Below are 20,566 nucleotides of genomic sequence, written 5' to 3'. Positions count from 1 at the left end.
GTAATAAATTATTTCAATAATATACTGCCGAGAAAATTTATGAGGGTTCATTATTTTTAAGATAAATATTGTAGTATCAAATATGTTTCTGTGTAATGGAACGTATTATTTGTAGCCCATAGACAACGACGCTCTCAATTAGTCTATGCCCTCTTCTATAAGCTATGTATTACCATAAACAAAGTCATCATAGCCCATAGAAAAAGTGAATAAAAATTAAATAAATAGAATTAAACGCACATAATTGATTTTTTATTGGTAAATCAATGCCTTTATTTTGCAATTAATTCGTTAATTAGTTGAACATAGATAATTTGCAAGTTGCGTTTTCAAAAATGACGTGGCGAATGTGACAGCTGTGTAGTCTATGGTTTTGACAATTGCCAAATCAGCCAGCCTTTTCCGTCTGCTTGCAATCACAAAAAAATCCATATTTATAAAATTTTCTGAATGAGTGCATAGCCAGACAGTGTAATATTGTGTATGTGATTAGTCCCTAGTCGCCGCATGCATACGTGGTTAGTATATCGTGGTATATGCGTTAAAAAGTGGTACTTTTCGGAGTGTAATGTTTTCTTCGATGTTTCGTTTGTAGATCAACGTTATGGCGACGTACGAGGAGTTTATTCAGCAGAATGAGGATAGAGATGGCATACGATTCACATGGAACGTTTGGCCATCGAGTAGAATCGAGGCGACGCGGCTGGTGGTTCCCCTGGCGTGTCTCTACCAGCCGCTGAAGGAGCGGCCTGATTTGCCGCCGATCCAGTACGAACCCGTGTTGTGCACGCGCAATACTTGCCGGGCGATCTTGAACCCGATGTGCCAGGTCGACTACAGAGCTAAATTATGGGTCTGCAACTTCTGCTTCCAAAGGAATCCTGTGAGTAGCTGTGGATGTTTGTTTTCAGTTTATTTTCCAATTTAACAATCATTCTGGGTATTAATATCAATAATATACAGTGACTACATCAACATAGTCAAATCAACTGTTCTTTTATGTAAAAAAAAGCTTATTTGCCATTTTTCAATCTCCTTTATTTATTTCATAATACCAATTTTAATGAATGCTTAGAGACTCCCTTATTAAAACCATTGTTTTCCTCAAATATTAACTCTGAAATGCTGTAACTAGATTTTTGATATTTTCAAAGATGTGAAATAAAATAGCTGGTTGTGAAATAAAACGACTTTTTACTCATTTCTCACATTTTGTTTCCTTCCAGTTTCCACCCCAATATGCAGCCATATCGGAACAGCACCAACCTGCAGAACTGATCCCTAACTTCTCAACAATAGAATACACAATCACCCGCGCCCAGACCATGCCACCGATCTACTTGCTTGTCGTGGACACTTGCATGGATGAAGAGGAATTAGGAGCATTGAAGGACTCATTACAGACTTCCCTGAGTCTTATGCCGCAAAATGCTCTTGTTGGACTGATTACCTTTGGCCGTATGGTGCAAATACATGAATTGGGTAAGAAATATTTATTTAACTTTATTGCACACCACAAAAAATGCGGTACAAAAATAATACCATGTGGCACTCTCTACCAGCTGACTATTGTACTTATACTGGCTTCACTTGAAAAATATATATCAGTGAGAATCTAATTAGAATTTCAATGTAAATTAAACATAATTATTTATTCCAGGCACAGATGGAATTTCGAAATGTTACGTATTCAAAGGCACCAAAGACTTGTCTGGCAAGCAGATTTCTGAACAGCTAGGGATTGGCCGTGTCAACGCTACCAACCCCCAGCAGAGACCAGGCCAGCCCGCTCCCCTGCCACCCGCACACCGCTTCTTACAGCCGGTGAAACAATGTGATATGGCTCTGACAGACCTTCTTGGTGAACTGGGACGGGACCCATGGCCTCTAGGAGTTGGCAAAAGGCCATTACGCAGTAGTGGTGTGGCCCTTTCACTAGCCGTGGGCTTGTTAGAAGTAACCTATCCGAGTACTGGTGCTAGAATAATGTTATTCCTCGGTGGCCCATCCTCCCAGGGGCCCGGTCAGGTTGTGAATGATGAACTAAAGCAGCCTATCAGGTCCCATCATGACATACATAAGGACAATGCCAAGTATATGAAGAAGGCTATCAAGCATTACGAAGCTCTGTCTTTACGAGCTGCTAGCAATGGACACTGTATTGATATATACTCTTGTGCTTTGGACCAGACAGGCTTAATGGAAATGAAGCAACTATGTAATTCAACAGGGTGAGTTAATAATTTAGATTTTAAAAACATCAGTAGTTTCAAAATACTGATGAAATTCATTAATAATTAATTTGCAACTTTCAGTGGTCACATGGTAATGGGAGACTCATTCAACTCATCGCTATTTAAGCAAACATTCCAGAGGGTATTTGCCAAGGATCAAAAGGGCGATTATAAAATGGCATTTAATGGAACATTAGAGGTTAAGTGTTCTCGAGAATTGAAAAGTAAGTTCAATATTAATTTCAATAAACTTTTTCAAATTGATACATTTTGCAATATTAAAAATTTAAATTCATTAAAATTACTTTATGAAAGGTATTTTGAATGTAATTATGACGTCACGTTTCGTTTAAATAACATGCAGGCTGCGTGACGCAGCCAACGACCCATATAACGGGCGCGTGTTATGTGACGTCACTCTCAGTAAATGCCATCCGAAGTTTAAATGCCTTTATCTTTATAAAATCCAGTCCGCTTTTTCAAAACCATAATGCATTCCTATTGTTGTAATATGTTATCAATCAATCAAATATGGGTTTGCATATTTCATAAACAAGCAGCATTATAACTTAAAATTTCAAAAGTAGGGCAGTCTGGGATATTCTCAGGCAGCATTAGCTGAGCAACCTCCAGTTGCTTTGTTATTTATTAATAATTATGTAGCTAAGTAAAAATTGGTGAAAGCAATAAAATTATTATTATTATAACTTAGAAGCCACGTTAGCCGAACGGTAAAGGGGTCGGACTGGCCGCCTTGTGATTCGAGGAACGCGGGTTTGTTCCCCGCCGGCGTGAGCCCACTCGTATCACAAGCATATTTTACCATGACGGGCTAACGAGACTCGCCCGTATTCACATTGGTTCGTGTGTCACCCTGTGCGTCCACGCGCACTGTGGGACCTCCTAGTAATGTTTGTGAATGACTTACTTGACGTATGGTCCTATGTCCCCCAGATGGGGCAGAGGGCGTCCACAACAGTCCTCCATCTCGTTCGGTCTTGAGCTTCTCGCTTGATCTCGCTTCAGGTCTTGCCGATCTTCTTCGCCTCGTCCGCTACAGTGCGCCGCCAAGTTTGCCTGGGTCGACCACGTTTGCGTTTTCCTTGGGGATTCCAATCCAGAGCCTGCTTAGGGATGTGATCGGGGTCCCTTCGGAGAGTGTGGCCAATCCAGTTCCACTTGTTTGTGAATACGGGCATTTATATTCTTAAAAAAAAAAACGTATTGTTGCAAAATGTGTACTTGTTTAGCATATTTGTCAACCAATAATGTGTCATTTGCTCCAGTATCGGGCGCGATCGGGTCGTGCGTGTCACTGAACTCGAAGGGCCCGAGCGTGGCGGAACAGGAGGTGGGCATGGGCAACACCAGCACGTGGAAGATGTGCACCTTCACGCCCAGCTCTACCATGGCCATATTCTTTGAGGTATTGTTAAAGCATTTAGATATTTAGATAGAACACACTTTAGTGGAAATCCTTGAGGGAGGCCTTTGTCCCGCAGTGGACGTCTTTCGGCTGAAACGAACGAACACTTTATTGTACACTATACTAAACAAGAAAAGAAGAAGGCAGAAATACACAAAATATTTTTCTTTCTGCATAATTTAAAAGGGTGCCAATCGCACTCTATTATTTAGACCAGTGTTCCGCAAAATTTTTGTGTTCAAGTTACATCTAGGAAAACGAAATTTTTTGATGGTACACCACACATGAAAAACATGTTGGCACCTCTGTTAGTAAGGTCCGGTTTCCACTAAAGCAGAGCGGAGCAGAGAAGTGTCGAGCCGTTAAAATTTTCTAATGAATTTGATAGCGGCGGCGGCGCGGCGCGGAAGGAAGAAGTGGAAATAATGAAATCTTATTGGCTATTCAAAACACTTCTCTGCTCTGCTCTGCCTTGGCGGAAACCGGGCCTAAAGTTCCGCCAGTGGTGCCTATTGAAGTGATGTGATAGTTGAAACAATGTATTTCTTTGTGTCAGGTGGCGAACCAACACGCAGCGGTGCCGCAGGGCGGGCGCGGCTGCGTGCAGCTCATCACGCAGTACCAGCACTCTAGCGGCCAGCGTCGCGTGCGCGTCACCACCGTGGCTAGGAAGTAAGTAATAACAATATTTAGCCCTTTCAGAAGACGTGGCCCTGCCTCACGCGGCGGGTGCCAAGCATCAGGAGGTGACACAAGTCGCACAGATTAGTACTCACTGGCGCATCTGCATGGCAAATCTGCGGTGTATGTCATGATACGGGAGCGATTGTCTTTCAGTCTTCTAATCGGTAGGTAACCCCAAAATCCTGGGGGGTACCAGGGGGTGCCTTAGGACCGCCCCGGGTGATAGGGTGATAGCCCCGGGGCCCCGGGTGCCAACCCATGTTACGCCGCCACTGCCAGCTCGTACATAGGATATTTAGCTCTCCTAGACGCAGATCTAACCCTCAAAGAGCCATCTGAAAAGCTCCAAAATTCAATGTAATGCCTAAGCCGGATCTCCACTAGAGGCAGCCTCGGGTCAATCGGCCGCCTCGAACCGCAGCTGCTCAAATGGAGACGCTGCCTCAATTTGAGGCCACAGTCGCTCGGCCCGGTGACGCGGTTAAAGTTGTCTCAGCTAGACGTCTCTCAAGCTCAACCACAAGTCTATTGGGGCTGTGCCCCCTATAGTGGATACTCACCTGAACCCACGGTCGTTAAGTCATCAGCAAAGAGCAATCTATACTGCATGATGCATTTTTGTCTCCCTAAGAGCGCGTTCGCATTTAGGCGACTTTATCAGAACAACAGTCGCGCGACAAACGCGAGTCACTCGAGCTGCTGAAATTTTATACTATACTAGCGCCCGCGTCTACGTACGCGTGGATCCCGTCTTATCCGCTTAAGAGTTGAATTTTGCAAAATCCCGTCTTAGTGAGCACCTATGTTCTAAAAGGAACCCCCATGCATAATTTGAGACTCCTAGCACTTGTAGTTTCTGAGATTTCGTGATGAGTGAGTCAGTCACTGCACAAATTCACATGCCAGCTACGCTGGTGAGATAAGCTGCACCTCTTTTTAATTTAAGACCACATATTTTATTGTACCACATTATCTCGGTGAATAATACTCTTTGAATCTTTGAGTCAATCAGTGACCTTTCGCTTTTATAGATATGACAGCGCAGCAGCGGCGTTTCCATAATGTGAAGGCAGACATCCGCTATTGCCGCGTTTCTGACGTCCTAATGTGAAATCTATCTGTATTCTAATAGCGATCTTTTCTATTGTCAAGCTGGGGCGACGCAGCAGTGAACTTGCACCACATCGCGGCCGGCTTCGACCAGGAGGCGGCGGCGGTGGTTATGGCGCGCCTGGTCGTGTACCGCGCCGAGCTCGAGGACGGGCCTGACGTGCTTCGCTGGCTAGACCGCATGTTAATCCGCCTGGTATGTCATAATAATAACAACCCCGGGCGTACCTAGGGGGAAGAATCCCCCTGGGAGTCGCTTTGAAGGAATGACTGTTTTCACCATCAATCCCTAATTTTTATGTGACCCCTATGGTATCACATAACAGGAATTTTGTTTTCAAAGAGGACACTAAAAAATTTGGGATTGATGGTGAAAACGGGCATTAGTCAAACTATCTGAACTAAAAAATCTGACTTGCCCCACCCCTAGGCCAGAAGCTGGGTAAGCAAGCCCATTATAACAAACCATCCTTTTGCGCAGTCGGGCAGTCAGTATATTAATTTGCCTCTGGTAAACAAGAGATCGTCGTGTTCATTTAGTGGAGACTAAATAATAGTCATTAACTTTTGGAACTAGACTGACAAGAGCGCTTTTACATGTCCCAGTATAATAATCTGAACTATACTGTTTCTGGCCATTGCTAAAATAGCAGCTCATGAAATTCATAATGGCGCAAGTACACTATGCGGGAAATTGGCCAAGACGTAATAGTGTGAACACTATCTCGGTTACTTTCTCCTTCCTCCACCCGTGGGTCGCCCATACTTCGGTGTGCAGGCTAGCGCTTTGACTTGAACAATTTACGTAGTGTACTTGCGCCATTAAATTTGATATCGTCGTTACCATTATAACCTAATCGACAAAAGAATATTGAATTGTCGAATATTCCGTTTGCAAATGACACTGTAAATGCATAAATCGTGATCAATTTCATCCCCCCTCTAACTCAAATTTTCTCCCACAGTGCCAGAAGTTCGGCGAGTACGGCAAGGACGACCCGAACAGCTTCCGTCTGTCCGAAAACTTCAGCCTCTACCCGCAGTTCATGTACCACCTGCGCCGCTCGCAGTTCCTGCAGGTCTTCAACAACTCGCCCGACGAGACCACCTTCTACAGGTGAGCTGAGTCACGTGACACGTGAGGTCATGTTCTAGAGGTGAACTCTTCCAGGGCCGTCTTTAACCTACTAGGGGCCCTGGGCATTTAAGGATCTCAAGGATTAAGGGGGGCCCTTATCATCTGGAAAATGGTCTTATTAGCAGATGGGGGCCCCCTCGTTCGCGGGGCCCTGGGCACGTGCCCAAAGTGCCCAGTGAGAAAGAGGGGCCTGACTCTTGCTTCCGGCTGTCGGAACTTCAGCCTCTACCCGCAGTTCCTGCAGGTCTTCAACAACTCGCCCGACGAGACCACCTTCTACAGGTGAGCTGAGTCACGTGACACGTGAGATGTTCTAGAGGTGAACTCTTGCCAGGGCCGTCTTTAACCTACTAGGGGCCTTGGGCATTTAAGGATCTTAAGGATTAAGGGGGGCCCTTATCATCTGGAAAATGGTCTTATTAGCAGATGGGGGCCCCCTCGTTCGCGGGGCCCTGGGCACGTGCCCAAAGTGCCCAGTGAGAAAGAGGGGCCTGACTCTTGCTTCCGGCTGTCGGAACTTCAGCCTCTACCCGCAGTTCATGTACCACCTGCGGCGCTCGCAGTTCCTGCAGGTCTTCAACAACTCGCCCGACGAGACCACCTTCTACAGGTGAGCTGAGTCACGTGACACGTGAGATGTTCTAGAGGTGAACTCTTGCTTCCGGCTGTCGCAACTTCAGCCTCTACCCGCAGTTCATGTACCACCTGCGGCGCTCGCAGTTCCTGCAGGTCTTCAACAACTCGCCCGACGAGACCACCTTCTACAGGTGAGCTGAGTCACGTGACACGTGAGATGTTCTAGAGGTGAACTCTTGCTTCCGGCTGTCGCAACTTCAGCCTCTACCCGCAGTTCATGTACCACCTGCGGCGCTCGCAGTTCCTGCAGGTCTTCAACAACTCGCCCGACGAGACCACCTTCTACAGGTGAGCTGAGTCACGTGACACGTGAGATGTTCTAGAGGTGAACTCTTGCTTCCGGCTGTCGCAACTTCAGCCTCTACCCGCAGTTCATGTACCACCTGCGGCGCTCGCAGTTCCTGCAGGTCTTCAACAACTCGCCCGACGAGACCACCTTCTACAGGTGAGCTGAGTCACGTGACACGTGAGATGTTCTAGAGGTGAACTCTTGCTTCCGGCTGTCGCAACTTCAGCCTCTACCCGCAGTTCATGTACCACCTGCGGCGCTCGCAGTTCCTGCAGGTCTTCAACAACTCGCCCGACGAGACCACCTTCTACAGGTGATATTCAGAAAACTAATGGGAAACCTTGTTCTTCAAAAAGTGTAGAGATGTGACCTATTTTTTTTTCGTCAGGAAATGCATTAAATCCATACCCACTAGTCCGGAGAGACCAGTACATTTTATGGGATTCTCTCTGCAAAATGGGCAGGGCCTACCAACTAAAACCTAACCGTGTTCTTCAATCTTCGGGACGGGGCATTCATTCTCGGCTCTGCCCTGGCTGTAGCTCGCTCTGTCGGAGTAAGCGACATTAAGCTTCAGGAGAGTAGCAACTCCCCCGGTCCTTTGTTAACGGGGCGCGTGAATATACAGGGTGTTAGGTAAATGGGTATATGAGCCGACACTAGCCCATGTTAACATGGTCATATAAATGGTATGGTGAAGTCAGAAAATTGATATCTTCATTTTAATTATTTAAATTTTCATACAAATCGGAATTTATAAAATTTATTTTGTATGAAAATTAAAAAAATTAAAATCATGATATCAAATTTCTGACTTCACCATACCATTTATATGCCTATGTTAACATGGGCTAGTGTCGGCTCATATACCCATTTACCTAACACCCTGTATACGCGTCCCACCGTCATCGAACCCCCTTTAACGGCCACCAAACACCCCCGTGTCTAGTGGCCGAGGAAGATATGACTCAGGAGTAGGGATGTTATGGATACGTAGTTTCGGTTACAGATATTTTTATATTTCGGATATCCGAAAGTTTCGGTTATGGTTACGGATATCAGTGCTTTAGAATGCAATTTGCAATAGTTGTTGCAACACGGTTCATTCATGGCCGCACACTTTACATCGAATAAAATGTAATTAAAAAATAAAAATTGTTACTAGATGGCATTTTAAAGGTAGGAATCAGGCTGTTATGCCTTTACAATAATGCTATACATAAAACAATTTAAACTGCCTACATCCGAAACTATCCGAAACTTTTGAATCGGTTACGGTTACAGTTTCGGATATTTTTTTATTTCGGATATCCGAAAGTTTCGGTTACGGATATCCATAACATCCCTGCTCAGGAGTAGGCCATGGCTTTCTTTCTTCCTTTCATGTGCTTGTTTTTTGTTTAAGGGATTATTTTCGATCTAAAATGCTTATCGTTCCCGCAGACACATGCTGATGCGCGAAGACCTCACGCAGTCGTTGATCATGATCCAGCCGATCCTGTACTCGTACAGCTTCGGCGGGCCGCCTGAGCCCGTGCTGCTCGACACGTCCTCCATCCAGCCCGACCGCATCCTGCTCATGGACACCTTCTTCCAGATCCTCATCTACCACGGGGAGGTAAGGAAAACATGGGTAAACTGTAAAGGCAAAATTTCCCGAATACTAGAGGTGTTACCCTTATTTTTGCCCCACTTGATCTTGCAACTGCGTAAAGGAACTGAAAGTGCTATGACGCAGTCGTCTTAGTCTACAGCAGGGTTTCCCAATTTTTTTTTGCCAAGGAACCCTACTTGATTATACTTTTCCTAGCGGAACCCCCGTACTACTCCGCCCGCACGCCCTGCCCCTCCCTTGTGCGTAAACAAGTCGGTGCCAGCGAACAACGTCGGTCACGAAACGTGGGATAATATTTTTTAGGGAACCCTTGCGGCCTTTCCACGGAACCCCAGGGTTCCGCGGACCACCATTCGGGAACCGCTGGTCTACAGAATAGCTCTGTGACTAAAGCGCTTCAAAGGTTAATGAGTGTCATATTCAAGATAATATCGACGATTGAGGACCTATATTCCCACCTCTCGTTCTCATCGCTGAGACCCCTGTGTAACTAGGATCTACGACTTAACCGCCAATAAAACCCCAATCAACCATCCCCTTCTAGCATGCAGCATAGATAATAATTCGTAATGTTTGCAAAGTTTAATAATTAAATGTTTAACTGTATGCACTTAATGTGGTCGTCTCGAGACTCACACCAAAGGATGCATTGAAAAAGATCCTAACATCGTCATGTGACAAGCAAGCAAATAGATAAATATGAAACCTTAATTTTTCAAGTGATCACATTTGACTAATGCAATGTTTATTTTCGCAGACCATAGCGCAATGGCGCGCGCTTCGCTACCAAGACATGGCGGAGTACGAAAGCTTCGCGCAACTACTGCGCGCGCCCGTCGACGACGCACAGGAGATCCTGCAGAGCCGCTTCCCTGTGCCGCGGTACATCGACACCGAGCATGGCGGCTCCCAGGTAACAAACAATAGACCTATAGCATCTATCCTTAAGGTACAAATTCGAATGCAGAAGCAGCAGACAACATGTCGCTGTAATACATAGAAACAGCTTCGCGCAACTACTGCGCGCGCAGGAGATCCTGCAGAGCCGCTTCCCTGTGCCGCGGTACATCGACACCGAGCACGGCGGCTCACAGGTAACAAACAATAGACCTATAGCATCTATCCTTAAGGTACTAATTCGAATGCAGAAGCAGCAGAGTACATGTCGCTGTAATATGTAGAAACAGCTTCGCGCAACTACTGCGCGCGCCCGTCGACGACGCGCAGGAGATCCTGCAGAGCCGCTTCCCTGTACCGCGGTACATCGACACCGAGCATGGCGGCTCGCAGGTAAACCTAAAATAAACCTAAAGTAGCGACACTTAAGGTACAAATTCGAATGCAGAAGCAGCAGAGAACATGTCGCTGTAATACATAGAGACAGCTTCGCGCAAATGCTGCGCGCGCCCGTCGATGATGCGCAGGAGATCCTGCAGAGCCGCTTCCCTGTGCCGCGGTACATCGACACCGAGCACGGCGGCTCCCAGGTAACAAACAATAGACCTATAGCGTCTATACTTAAGGTACATATTCGAATGCAGACAACATGTCGCTGTAATACATAGAAACAGCTTCGCGCAACTACTGCGCGCGCCCGTCGACGACGCGCAGGAGATCCTGCAGAGCCGCTTCCCTGTGCCGCGGTACATCGACACTGAGCACGGCGGCTCACAGGTAACAATGAACCTGTAGTATCTATCCTTAAGGTACATTTTCGAATGCAGACAACATGTCGCTGTAACACATAGAAACAGTTTCGCGCAACTACTGCGCGCGCCCGTCGACGACGCGCAGGAGATCCTGCAGAGCCGCTTCCCTGTGCCGCGGTACATCGACACCGAGCACGGCGGCTCACAGGTAACAATTAACCTTCAGTATCTATACTTAAGGTACGAATTCGAATGCAGAACACAGAAGCAGGCTACATGTTTTTCTACGAAAAACTCGTACCTAGCGACACGCGTCTGAAATTTTATAGGTAACTATAATTAATTCATTAGAAACATTACCAATGATAAGATATTTCCAATTCGTTTTGAATAGTTTCCACTGAATGATACAATAAGTTTGGCTATAAATGAAACACAAGAAAACGCTCTATTCATTGCAATATTAACTATGTATTTATAAATTCATCTATGTAGTTTCAACACTCCGTGGGCCATTCTGAATAGTTTTCGATGACAATATTTTCTCAAGCATATCATTAACTTTCTGTTGCGTCTTCAAGAAGTTTTTGAAATGTGTGTCGTCGAATCTGGGGTCCTTCATATTTAGGGGCTGCTGCTGTCTGGAAGCCACGGATAGTTTATCACGGCAATTTTTGCCTTCACTTCTAGAATCACCCTGCCAATCGTCAACTCTTTCTAATTTCTCGTGGAAGCGTGTAGGATCCCGGTGACGAGGACTAAGAAGTCCATAGCTGACATTATCAAGATATTTTTTATCATTGCCATAATCTTTTGCGTTTTCATTTAATTTCATGTTTATGACATCATCGTATGGCGATTTATATGGCATTCTGTGATTGTTCTCGCGATTGCTATATTTTGTGCCTTCATAATATCTGTCATCTGATGGTTTTGTTTCATATTTGAATACAATGGGTCTACTATCTTTCTGAGATGTTCGCTCGGTTTGTGTTGCGTCGTCTTTGGGAGGAATTTTGAAATCTTGTGTTCTGCCGCTCTTGTAAAGTCGTTGGTCTGAAGACTTGGTATCATCTTTATATGGATACTTAAATTCTCGTGATCTTTCATCTCGGTAACGGGCTTGATTCAACGGTCTTGTTTCTTCGTCTCTAAGTTTCTTATCAAATTCACGTAATCTGCTTTCTCTATTCGGCCATCGATCTTTTAGCTTTGCTTCTTTGTACCTTTCGTGTGTCGGGGGATTTGAATAATATTTGTGTCTTTCTTTACTATTTGTCCTATCTTTGTGTTCATATTGATCCACCCATTTGTCTATATGGTGCTTCCGTGTTACTAAAGGGTGTGCGGTGGTCACAACTATATTCTGATGTATAATTTTTAGAGGTTTTTCTATAGGAATCCCCAGAGGCGCAATTTCATCAGAATTTGTTTGTATTGTTATTGGTTTAGCTCGCATTACATGAAAAGTTTGAGGCGTAATAGCCAAAGAATTTTGGACAAATTTAGCTCTTTGGATTTGTATGTTTTGAACTCTGGGTCTTTGTATACCGAATGGGTTAAACAAACCAGGTGTAATTTCCGGTGGTTTTAGTCTATATGGGTCGATCGCCACTTTAGGGGGAATGCGATGTATAAAATTAAATGGATTTCTAGGTTTCTGACGTGTCACATTTGCTAGTAACGTGTTAATATTTGATGGTACTTCTATTCTCTCATTTATTGTTTTGAACTGTTCAAAGAGTTCCATGAATTTTGTTATCACCTGATTTTCTTCTTGAGTCTTGTTGTTCTGGGGTGGAATTTTGCTTGTAGTTTCTGGAAAGAGTTACGATTATGACATTAATGTCTGCTTTTTATTGTTTCTAAAATATAAAAAATAGTCGTTTTTTAAAATAATTTTGATTATACATACCTGTCGTTCGCTTGGTTGTACTGGATGTTTTTGGAGATGTTGGCGCCGAAATAGCTGTTGTAAGTCCAACAGATACTCTAGGGGGCGTGGATGTTATTTCTTGTCGTAGATCTTTTAATACTATAGCTTTAACATTTTCAGCGATTTCTTTAATAACATCCTTTGTTATAATCTTGACACTATCATTTCTTGTCATATTATTATCATTTACTGTAACTCTTGCAATAGGAGTGTATGTAGTCTCAGACGTATCCTTATATCTTTCTGTTAATTGATACTTTTGTGCAATATCTCTAAGTAAAGGTTGCCTATTTCGGGTGGGAAAAGTAGCAATATTTTTTGGAAAATCAATTGGAAGTAGGCGGCTGTTAGTTTCTTTTATAACATTGTTTTCTATCCTTCTCACTCGATTGTCATATTGTTTGATTCTTTCATCCAAAATTCTGGATTTAATTGGTATTCCATTTTTGACAAAATAATAACCATCTGGCTGAAGGTCGTTGATGATTTCAACTTCACTTTCTGGAAAATTGTTGCTGTTGCCGAGCGTTCCACGTTGAGGGTATAGTTGCAATAACTTTTCTATTTGATCGGAAAGCTTTTTCAAGTCAACTGATGATGTTGTAGGTTTTTCTGTGGTTGGTTTTGCGCTTCTATTAATTATATCTTCTAGTAATTTATCAATGTATTCGGCTTGTTTGGACATACCTGTTTTTCTGTCTTTTTTCATAAACTTTTGTTCAGGGATATCTCCATCAAAAACTGGGCTAGAATTCGATTTTGGTTTCGTAATTTTGGTTTCAATATAATTGTCAGGAGAATTTGTAGTAAACATTTTCCAAAAATTTATAATGTTCGCAAGTTTAGGACTTTGTTTAATATCAAACTTTTCACTTTTTTCTATTTCCAATGGAACATTAAATAAGTCCGTGTTTTTATTCTGATTATTCTCCACGTTTTGAACTTTTGGCTCATATTTCACTTCGTTGTTGTTTAAAAATGATTTGTTTTCAATAGCTTTAATAGTTTGGCTATCCACAAGATCGGTCAAAATCATTGCACTTTTTATAAGTTTGTTTACTTCTTTTTCTTCTGAGAAAAAAAGAATAATGTTTAAAGTTATTTAACTACTAAATTAATAACTGGCTTAAATAAAACGGTTGATAAGAAGTAAAAATAATGCTTCACTTACTGTCCAACTTAACTGTAGTTGTTTTGTTTTTCACTTCATCATCCTTAGTATTAACTTTTCTCGTACCATTATCATTATTAGATTGAAAGTCCAGACACTGTCGTTTTAAGCTTCTGCAGACAAACAAACAAACGCATTAAACATTGCCATTGCTATTCTAATAGTGCAACAATATGTAGTTTTTACGAAAATAATGTACTCAGTGAGATAATAAAGGCTACACTGGAATTTGATATTCAAAGATGTTGTGATGTATAATTTCGCTTCAAAATTGCACTGATTACTGTGTCAAATCCCACACACTCTTCGCATGAAACGTGTCGTACGTTAACTAGTAGCTAACTAGCCTTAGAATTATGGGAAAGATAAGAAACCAAACGTACTCACTCGCGGTCCATATCATCGATGTTTACATTGTGGCGCTGCAACTTCCTCAGCATGTTTACGTCCAAGTCCTCCCTTTGCATTCCGCTCAGCCACAGAACGCATATCAGATCTGAAAACGTCGCAAATTATCACGAATATCCATGGTTTAATCACTGAAATATACACTTTTGTCGCGCGTTATTGGCCTGTTTAGAAAACTGATTACGTAAAAACGGATTTTGATCTGAACGGTTTGGAGGGTGATTCTAAAATCTAAAGCTGATGACGAAGTCTACTCAAAGGTAAAACGGAGTTTTGTTTGGACACAGATCCAGAGTTTTGGAGTGTCTTGCAGCGGGACGTATAACGCTTATATTATATTAAAGGAACCTTTTATCTGGACTTTGCGCGGTGAGCCCTGACCGATAACTGCAGGAGGGAACGTACATGAGATGGCGACCGCCGTGAGCACAGCCCGACACAACATGTCGGCTCGATATCGCCGGCGACGCCGCCGGCCTGATTGTTTTGCACTTTGCATGCGCATACGCCGTTTGCTTTTTTTTTGTCACGCGAGCGCTTGTAGATTCTCCCTGTCAAATTCTGAATCTACGTCACGTTATATTAATTTATGGAATAAACAAGAAAACTAAAAGTTTTAAATTTCTGTTTAGTACAAAAGGTTTCGAGATCTAAAAAACGCCAAACCTAAAATATCAAAATATCATTTTCTGAAATGCAATTTAAAATAATACTGGCCATAAAAAATTGCATTTATTTGCTTATAAATAAACAGTCAGAATTCGTCACGTCATGACTTCATAGGCCATACAACTGTAGGAAAGTATCTAACCCTAGGATGTTCTATACCCCATTTCTGTAACTAATTTTTTATACTTTTATTCCAGGCCCGTTTCTTGCTGTCCAAGGTGAACCCGTCGCAGACTCACAACAACATGTACGCCTATGGAGGGGTCAGTATACTGTCATTTATACAACTGATAATAATCATTCATACTTGATGTGACACCAGCTAGTGCGCTTTTGTAGAGCGCTAACTAATGTAACAATTTGTGCATGTAGTCTTTCATTTTTATTCAGTTTTATGGCCGATTTTTAATCGCTGGATAACTTTTACCTAAAGAGTTAAACGTTTTGTCAAAATTCGTTTATAAAAAATCTGAATATTGTAATAAATGAATAAATAAATATGTAAAAGTTACCCGAAGATTAGAATCGGACGTTAATTTTATTGTATGAAGTTGTGCAGCTATGAAGTTTTTTGATAGTGTTTTTTGATTTATCTTTTTTGAGATTTTGATTGTATTAGGCATGGACAGTACCTCTAGTAGGAAAAACTTTCGAGTTCGTTTCGTTGCGTATTCAAAGTGTCATCGAAAAATTTTGTATGAAAAATTAAACAGCGCCCCCTATATTATAGCCGCCCTAGGGGGCGCTGTTTAATTTTTCATACAAAATTTTTCGATGACACTTTGAATACGCAACGAAACGAACTCGAAAGTTTTTCCTACTAGAGGTACTGATGATTTTAAAGTTTCGAGTGAATGTTCGATGCATGTTTAATTTTACCTTTTTTGATGACCGATGACAGCATGGTTTGACCTGTTTTCTTTTGTTTCATCATTGTTTCGGCGATTGCAGGCGATGCCGATCCCATCAGCGGTAGTGTTTTTTCTTTTTTTTATTCAAAATTGGGTTTTGTGGTTTCTAACATTGTCTACTAACTTTCAATGTTTTCATTACTTTTAAATTAAAATAAGAACACAGCTTTATATTGCTATATATTTTTAAATTACACTTAAAAAACGAAAATTAATGAAGCTTAAATATTTTTATCAAGGGTTAAATTAATATTTTTAAAAAGGGTTTAATTTGTAAAAATGCTATATTTTTTACCAAAAGGGGAGAAAATTGTAAAGTCATTATATTTATGTATATTTGTATTGCAATAATATTTATTTATAAAAAAAATAAGGGGATAAAGCGGTTATATTTTATTTGTATGTAGGTACTTTGTGTTCGTAAGTTTGTCTTTGACATAAGGACGCTTATATTCAAATCTTGACGGCTGCTCAAGTTTCAAGCGTCCTTTGTTCACTGAAAAATATTTTTTATCGAACTTGTTTCCTAATTTGTTACTCAGCATCTATTGTGATCGCTTTTAGCTTGTCGTAAACTGTACTACAGACAGCGGCACATCAAGCTGCACATTGTGACATCTTAATGTAGTTGAAATAAGCGCTATTTTGCGACTAAATAGTCTGACATCTATTTAGTTTGTAAAACAGTCGACAAGTACATCAGACTTAAATTTTTCGTTGCAAAATTGCTCTTATTTGAACTAAATAAGATGCTACAGTTCCTAGCTTTATGCAACCAGTACAAAGATTGACAAAGAAAAGCGATCTCAATAGGCGTTGAAATAAGGGCCTTATTACAACGTAATTTCTGTACAGGACGGTGGCGCCCCCGTGCTGACCGATGACGTCTCGCTGCAAGTGTTCATGGAACATCTGAAGAAGTTGGCGGTATCTTCCACCGCGTAAACACGACTTACGCCTTTCAGTACTTGTGTTTTAGTTCGACTTTTGTTTAATGTACAATTTTATTCTACACATGTACGATACTTACTCGTCTACAAAACGATTATTTTATATTATCTGTTTGAAATGGAATCAAAATTGACCATACCAGTCGAATCAACTTTTATCTGAGTGGATAAAAATAATTTAGAAAGGTTTTATATCAATGGTGGAACGACTTATACAGTATCGAGAGTTAGCACAGAATTATAATCTGAATGTTTATAATAATGATTGTGTTATTCCTAAAGCGAGTTTAGATACAAATTAATGATTTTAGATTATGAATTATTTTTTATCAATAGTCGAACATACATTCGTACTGAGGTCTAAGTTCGTCGTGTCGCTATTTAAGTTATAATGTTATATTTTCTACAAAATATTATGTAAATTAAAATGGCATTAAATTGTTTAATTCTAAACATTGTTTATTCCTAAATGAAACATATTTTTATTATTGTTTTTTAATGTATTACTGTAATTTATAGATCTTAGAATCAAAATTTAAGGATTTGGTCAATTGAAACTCTTGTTTATCTTGTAAAAATATTTATAATTGGTTTAAAATCTACAAAGTATTACATCAAATAAATACAGCTACACAATATCTAATTACCACAGCTTATCATTTTATTATCTTTGCAATATCTATGTTTTGGTAACAACTCACTAATTTGCTTACATATCTATAATATAATTTCGGAATAATTTATGTCTAGACTCGGTGGCAGATTTAAATAACAACGTATGTAAGCAATACATACAGATATGTATTGAATAAGTACCTATCGCCTCCCATTATGAGTTGGAAAACATAAACTAAATAAGTGTAAAACAGTTCATAATTATTATTATTTACTTAAATATGTCGCCGAGCATATATTGACCATGTAGGTAGATCAAAAGAGAGCTTTAATAATACATAATTATACAATTATCTATACAAAACAATGCTAAAAGCCCTCTAAGTACAAACATACAACCAGATTTAGATAATGAGTGACAAAGTAAACAAATGCCATAATTATTATTTCATAAAATATAGTGAGCATTGAGGACAAACAGTGCTAATTCTCTATAGTTTTCTCATCCTCTTACACAAATGTCTTTATCAAAATCCTCTATTAAAAGATGTAAACGACTATAGCATAATTAAATGCTAATTTATATATTGCTACCATAATTAAATGCTAATTTTAGGTACGCAACATTTAACATTTTTGCTAATTCAAAAGTTAAACTAAACCCCATTAATCTCTTTAATATTTAACTTAAAAATATACATCAAGTTAGCTAACATCGAAATATTAATAAGAGAAAATTATAATCCCTAGAACTAATGAATATTGTATAATAGAATTAGAATAGTACACATTAAACAACACTATGCCTTTGCTGTCTGGCCAAAATCTAAGAAATTTTATAAATAGTTATAGAACTTCTGTCCTAGAATACAATACATGTCCCAACATAACTACAAATCCAACAAGTGTTTTGGGACCAATAGAATAATTTAAAACTAGCACCTGCAGATATTGTAAACATTCATACATATAAAATTCGTTTACACAGATAATTTGTTTTACACAGTGAAGTCACCTCAAATTGAAATGCAGTTACAATATCCACAGGTGCATTTTACACAACATTTATTAGTACAGGGAAAATTTATTTAGCTAAAGCATACACAAATCATACTAAGTTTTAGTATTAGTCCTTCGAAGCGAACTCATTTCTTAGTGAGAAGCCCATAGACGATGAGAGCGAGCACTATAGTGAGGACATACTTCACGTACACGGTTCATGACTGCGGAGGTCAGTTGAGGAAGCGGATGGACATCTTCTGCTCGACGTCAGTGCGCTCAAGTGCATGGCAGAACTCGTCGAAGCAGATCATCTGGTCGTTGTTGGTGTCCGCTTCCAGGATCGTTCGTTCGGCGATGCTTATCAGTTGATCTTCACTGAGGGAAAAAAGTTTGTATTAAGGTATGGAAATGTAAGTCACTTTAATTTTAATGCTTGATAGTCAAACAGATATTTTCTTTGATGTAAAAGACCTAGTTACGCAATCCTTAGCCTCAAATGAGAACGGTTGGAAAAAGGTTCTTACCTAATATTAGCACCAACCATCATGTGGAGGATGGCTAGCAGTTCATCTCTTGAGATCTTTCCGTCATTGTCCAAATCATACATGGAGAATGCAACTGAAAAAAGAGAAATAAGTATTCCATAAACATCTAAAAAAACTAGATATCTTGCAAATTAGCGAAAAATAACTCTGAATAATGAAATTTATAAGTAGAATGTTACCTTCAATAGTAACAAAAACTTTGAAATACTTGAAAATTCCAGCCTACAAATGATATTGTTTTACATTAGCATAAAGTTAGATCTGCTAATTTATTATTATGCCTATTCAGATTTCTTCATATGACTGAGTCCAAAACCTTTCCAGTTTCCGTCAAGCTAATTTGCTAGTTTTATTTAAAAACAAGAAAAATCTTTATTGACCATAAAAATCACAATATTGAATAAATCAAATTAAATACTCACATCTCAGTTTCTCCTCCCTACTATTCAACTTGTTTTCCCGGTTCTTCCTGATTGGCCTAAAGTGAGCCAGCACTCTCATGAACTGCAGGAAATTGACACGGTCATCGTGGCTCTCCGCAAAGAAAGAGTGGACGATCCTTTCACTCAACGGATTGATGGCCAGCTCGGGAATCCTCAGGAAGTCATCCCGGGAAAGGGTACCGCAGTCATTCTTGTCCAGGGATGTGAAACGAGAGTATAATCGCTCAATTTGGTTTGGTGTGACTGTGAATAAATGACATTCATTTTATAAATTTATTAAGTATCTAACTAGATTATTAATAGAATAAAATTGAAACAATGCATATAAATTACATCATTCAGTAATGATTGAGCAGCTAGTAAAGGACTAAACTACATGTAATTTAGGTGGGCCAGGGTATATTTGTGTGAAATAGAGGCTGAATGATGAATGATTTTAAGCCTTGAAAATATTTTAAAAACTGTTTTGTCATCCCAATCTTAAAATGTATAATGCCTAGGAACTTTACTTTTAGTCAAGCATATTTCATCATGCAATACAGTCTTGAGCTTTAGAGTCATGTTAATACGAAAATAAATACTCACATCCAGTTTCTTCCTGAATTTGAGCTATTTCTTCTTCACGTAACAACAGTGATGATTTGTTACCCATTTTGAAGAGTCACTGCAGTCTTTAACCTTGGTACAAAGATCGCGGCCTTCTGACCACTGTGTGTCCGATAAAGCGCGTGTAGAATCTCCGCATATGCGGAATAAATAGTAATTAGTCACACACAACTACAACACACCTAAATTTTAATAAGGTTATGGCTATAATTAAGTATTAGCGTGTACAACTCCTCTTTTTAAGAGATAAGGAAATACCTAATTTTATACAGCGAAGGTATTGCAATTAATCCGTTTTTATCAATTTATTTCGATTAATCCTGCTTGTTTTGTTTGATAGAAACGCACGATTTATTACGCTGACTGCTGACTTCTGTCAATGTCAGTTGGTGGCACAGATATCCATATCTGTGGTTGGTAGTCAGCTGGTTGAGTTTTTCTTTGAAATTAAGGCACTGACAACTAGGACTATACAGACCAAGATGCAAGATGATGAATGATTTGATGAAATTGGAAACGGTTTTCTTTA

At 40.4% G+C, this 20,566-nt stretch overlaps 2 protein-coding genes across 2 annotated transcripts; one reads left to right on the top strand and one right to left on the bottom strand.

Moving 5' to 3' along the window:
* Positions 1-359: 359 nt before the first annotated feature.
* On the top strand, positions 360-17,003 carry LOC135080527 (protein transport protein Sec23A). The gene is made up of 14 exons (XM_063975171.1): positions 360-518; positions 596-883; positions 1,227-1,482; positions 1,661-2,231; positions 2,316-2,458; positions 3,521-3,660; positions 4,217-4,332; positions 5,497-5,650; positions 6,420-6,571; positions 8,961-9,135; positions 9,890-10,045; positions 15,163-15,228; positions 15,917-15,937; positions 16,732-17,003. The coding sequence occupies exons 2-14, from the start codon at positions 605-607 to the stop codon at positions 16,819-16,821; spliced, it is 2,319 nt and encodes a 772-aa protein (XP_063831241.1). The 5' UTR covers positions 360-518; positions 596-604; the 3' UTR covers positions 16,822-17,003.
* Positions 16,874-20,417, bottom strand: LOC135080525 (calcineurin B homologous protein 1). Its single transcript, XM_063975170.1, has 4 exons — positions 20,017-20,417; positions 19,411-19,674; positions 18,968-19,061; positions 16,874-18,818 (listed from the first exon to the last, which is right to left on the bottom strand). The coding sequence occupies exons 1-4, from the start codon at positions 20,081-20,083 to the stop codon at positions 18,674-18,676; spliced, it is 570 nt and encodes a 189-aa protein (XP_063831240.1). The 5' UTR covers positions 20,084-20,417; the 3' UTR covers positions 16,874-18,673.
* Positions 20,418-20,566: the final 149 nt, after the last annotated feature.

The sequence above is a fragment of the Ostrinia nubilalis genome, chromosome 18 (assembly GCF_963855985.1).
Source record: "Ostrinia nubilalis chromosome 18, ilOstNubi1.1, whole genome shotgun sequence".
In the NCBI taxonomy this organism is placed as follows: domain Eukaryota; kingdom Metazoa; phylum Arthropoda; class Insecta; order Lepidoptera; family Crambidae; genus Ostrinia; species Ostrinia nubilalis.
The sequence above is the reverse complement of the archived record's forward strand: the minus strand, read 5'-3'. Positions and strand labels throughout refer to the sequence as shown.

Excerpts from the sequence above, each read along its gene's own strand:
- LOC135080527 (XM_063975171.1), top strand. The coding sequence starts at position 605 with ATGGCGACGTACGAGGAGTTTATTCAGCAGAATGAGGATAGAGATGGC. Across the intron at positions 1,483-1,660 it reads GGTGCAAATACATGAATTGG|GCACAGATGGAATTTCGAAA; the intron begins GTAAGAAATATT and ends TATTTATTCCAG. Across the intron at positions 2,232-2,315 it reads CAACTATGTAATTCAACAGG|TGGTCACATGGTAATGGGAG; the intron begins GTGAGTTAATAA and ends TGCAACTTTCAG.
- LOC135080525 (XM_063975170.1), bottom strand. The coding sequence starts at position 20,083 with ATGGGTAACAAATCATCACTGTTGTTACGTGAAGAAGAAATAGCTCAA. Across the intron at positions 19,675-20,016 it reads AATTCAGGAAGAAACTGGAT|TCACACCAAACCAAATTGAG; the intron begins GTGAGTATTTAT and ends ATTTATTCACAG. Across the intron at positions 19,062-19,410 it reads TAGGGAGGAGAAACTGAGAT|TTGCATTCTCCATGTATGAT; the intron begins GTGAGTATTTAA and ends CTCTTTTTTCAG.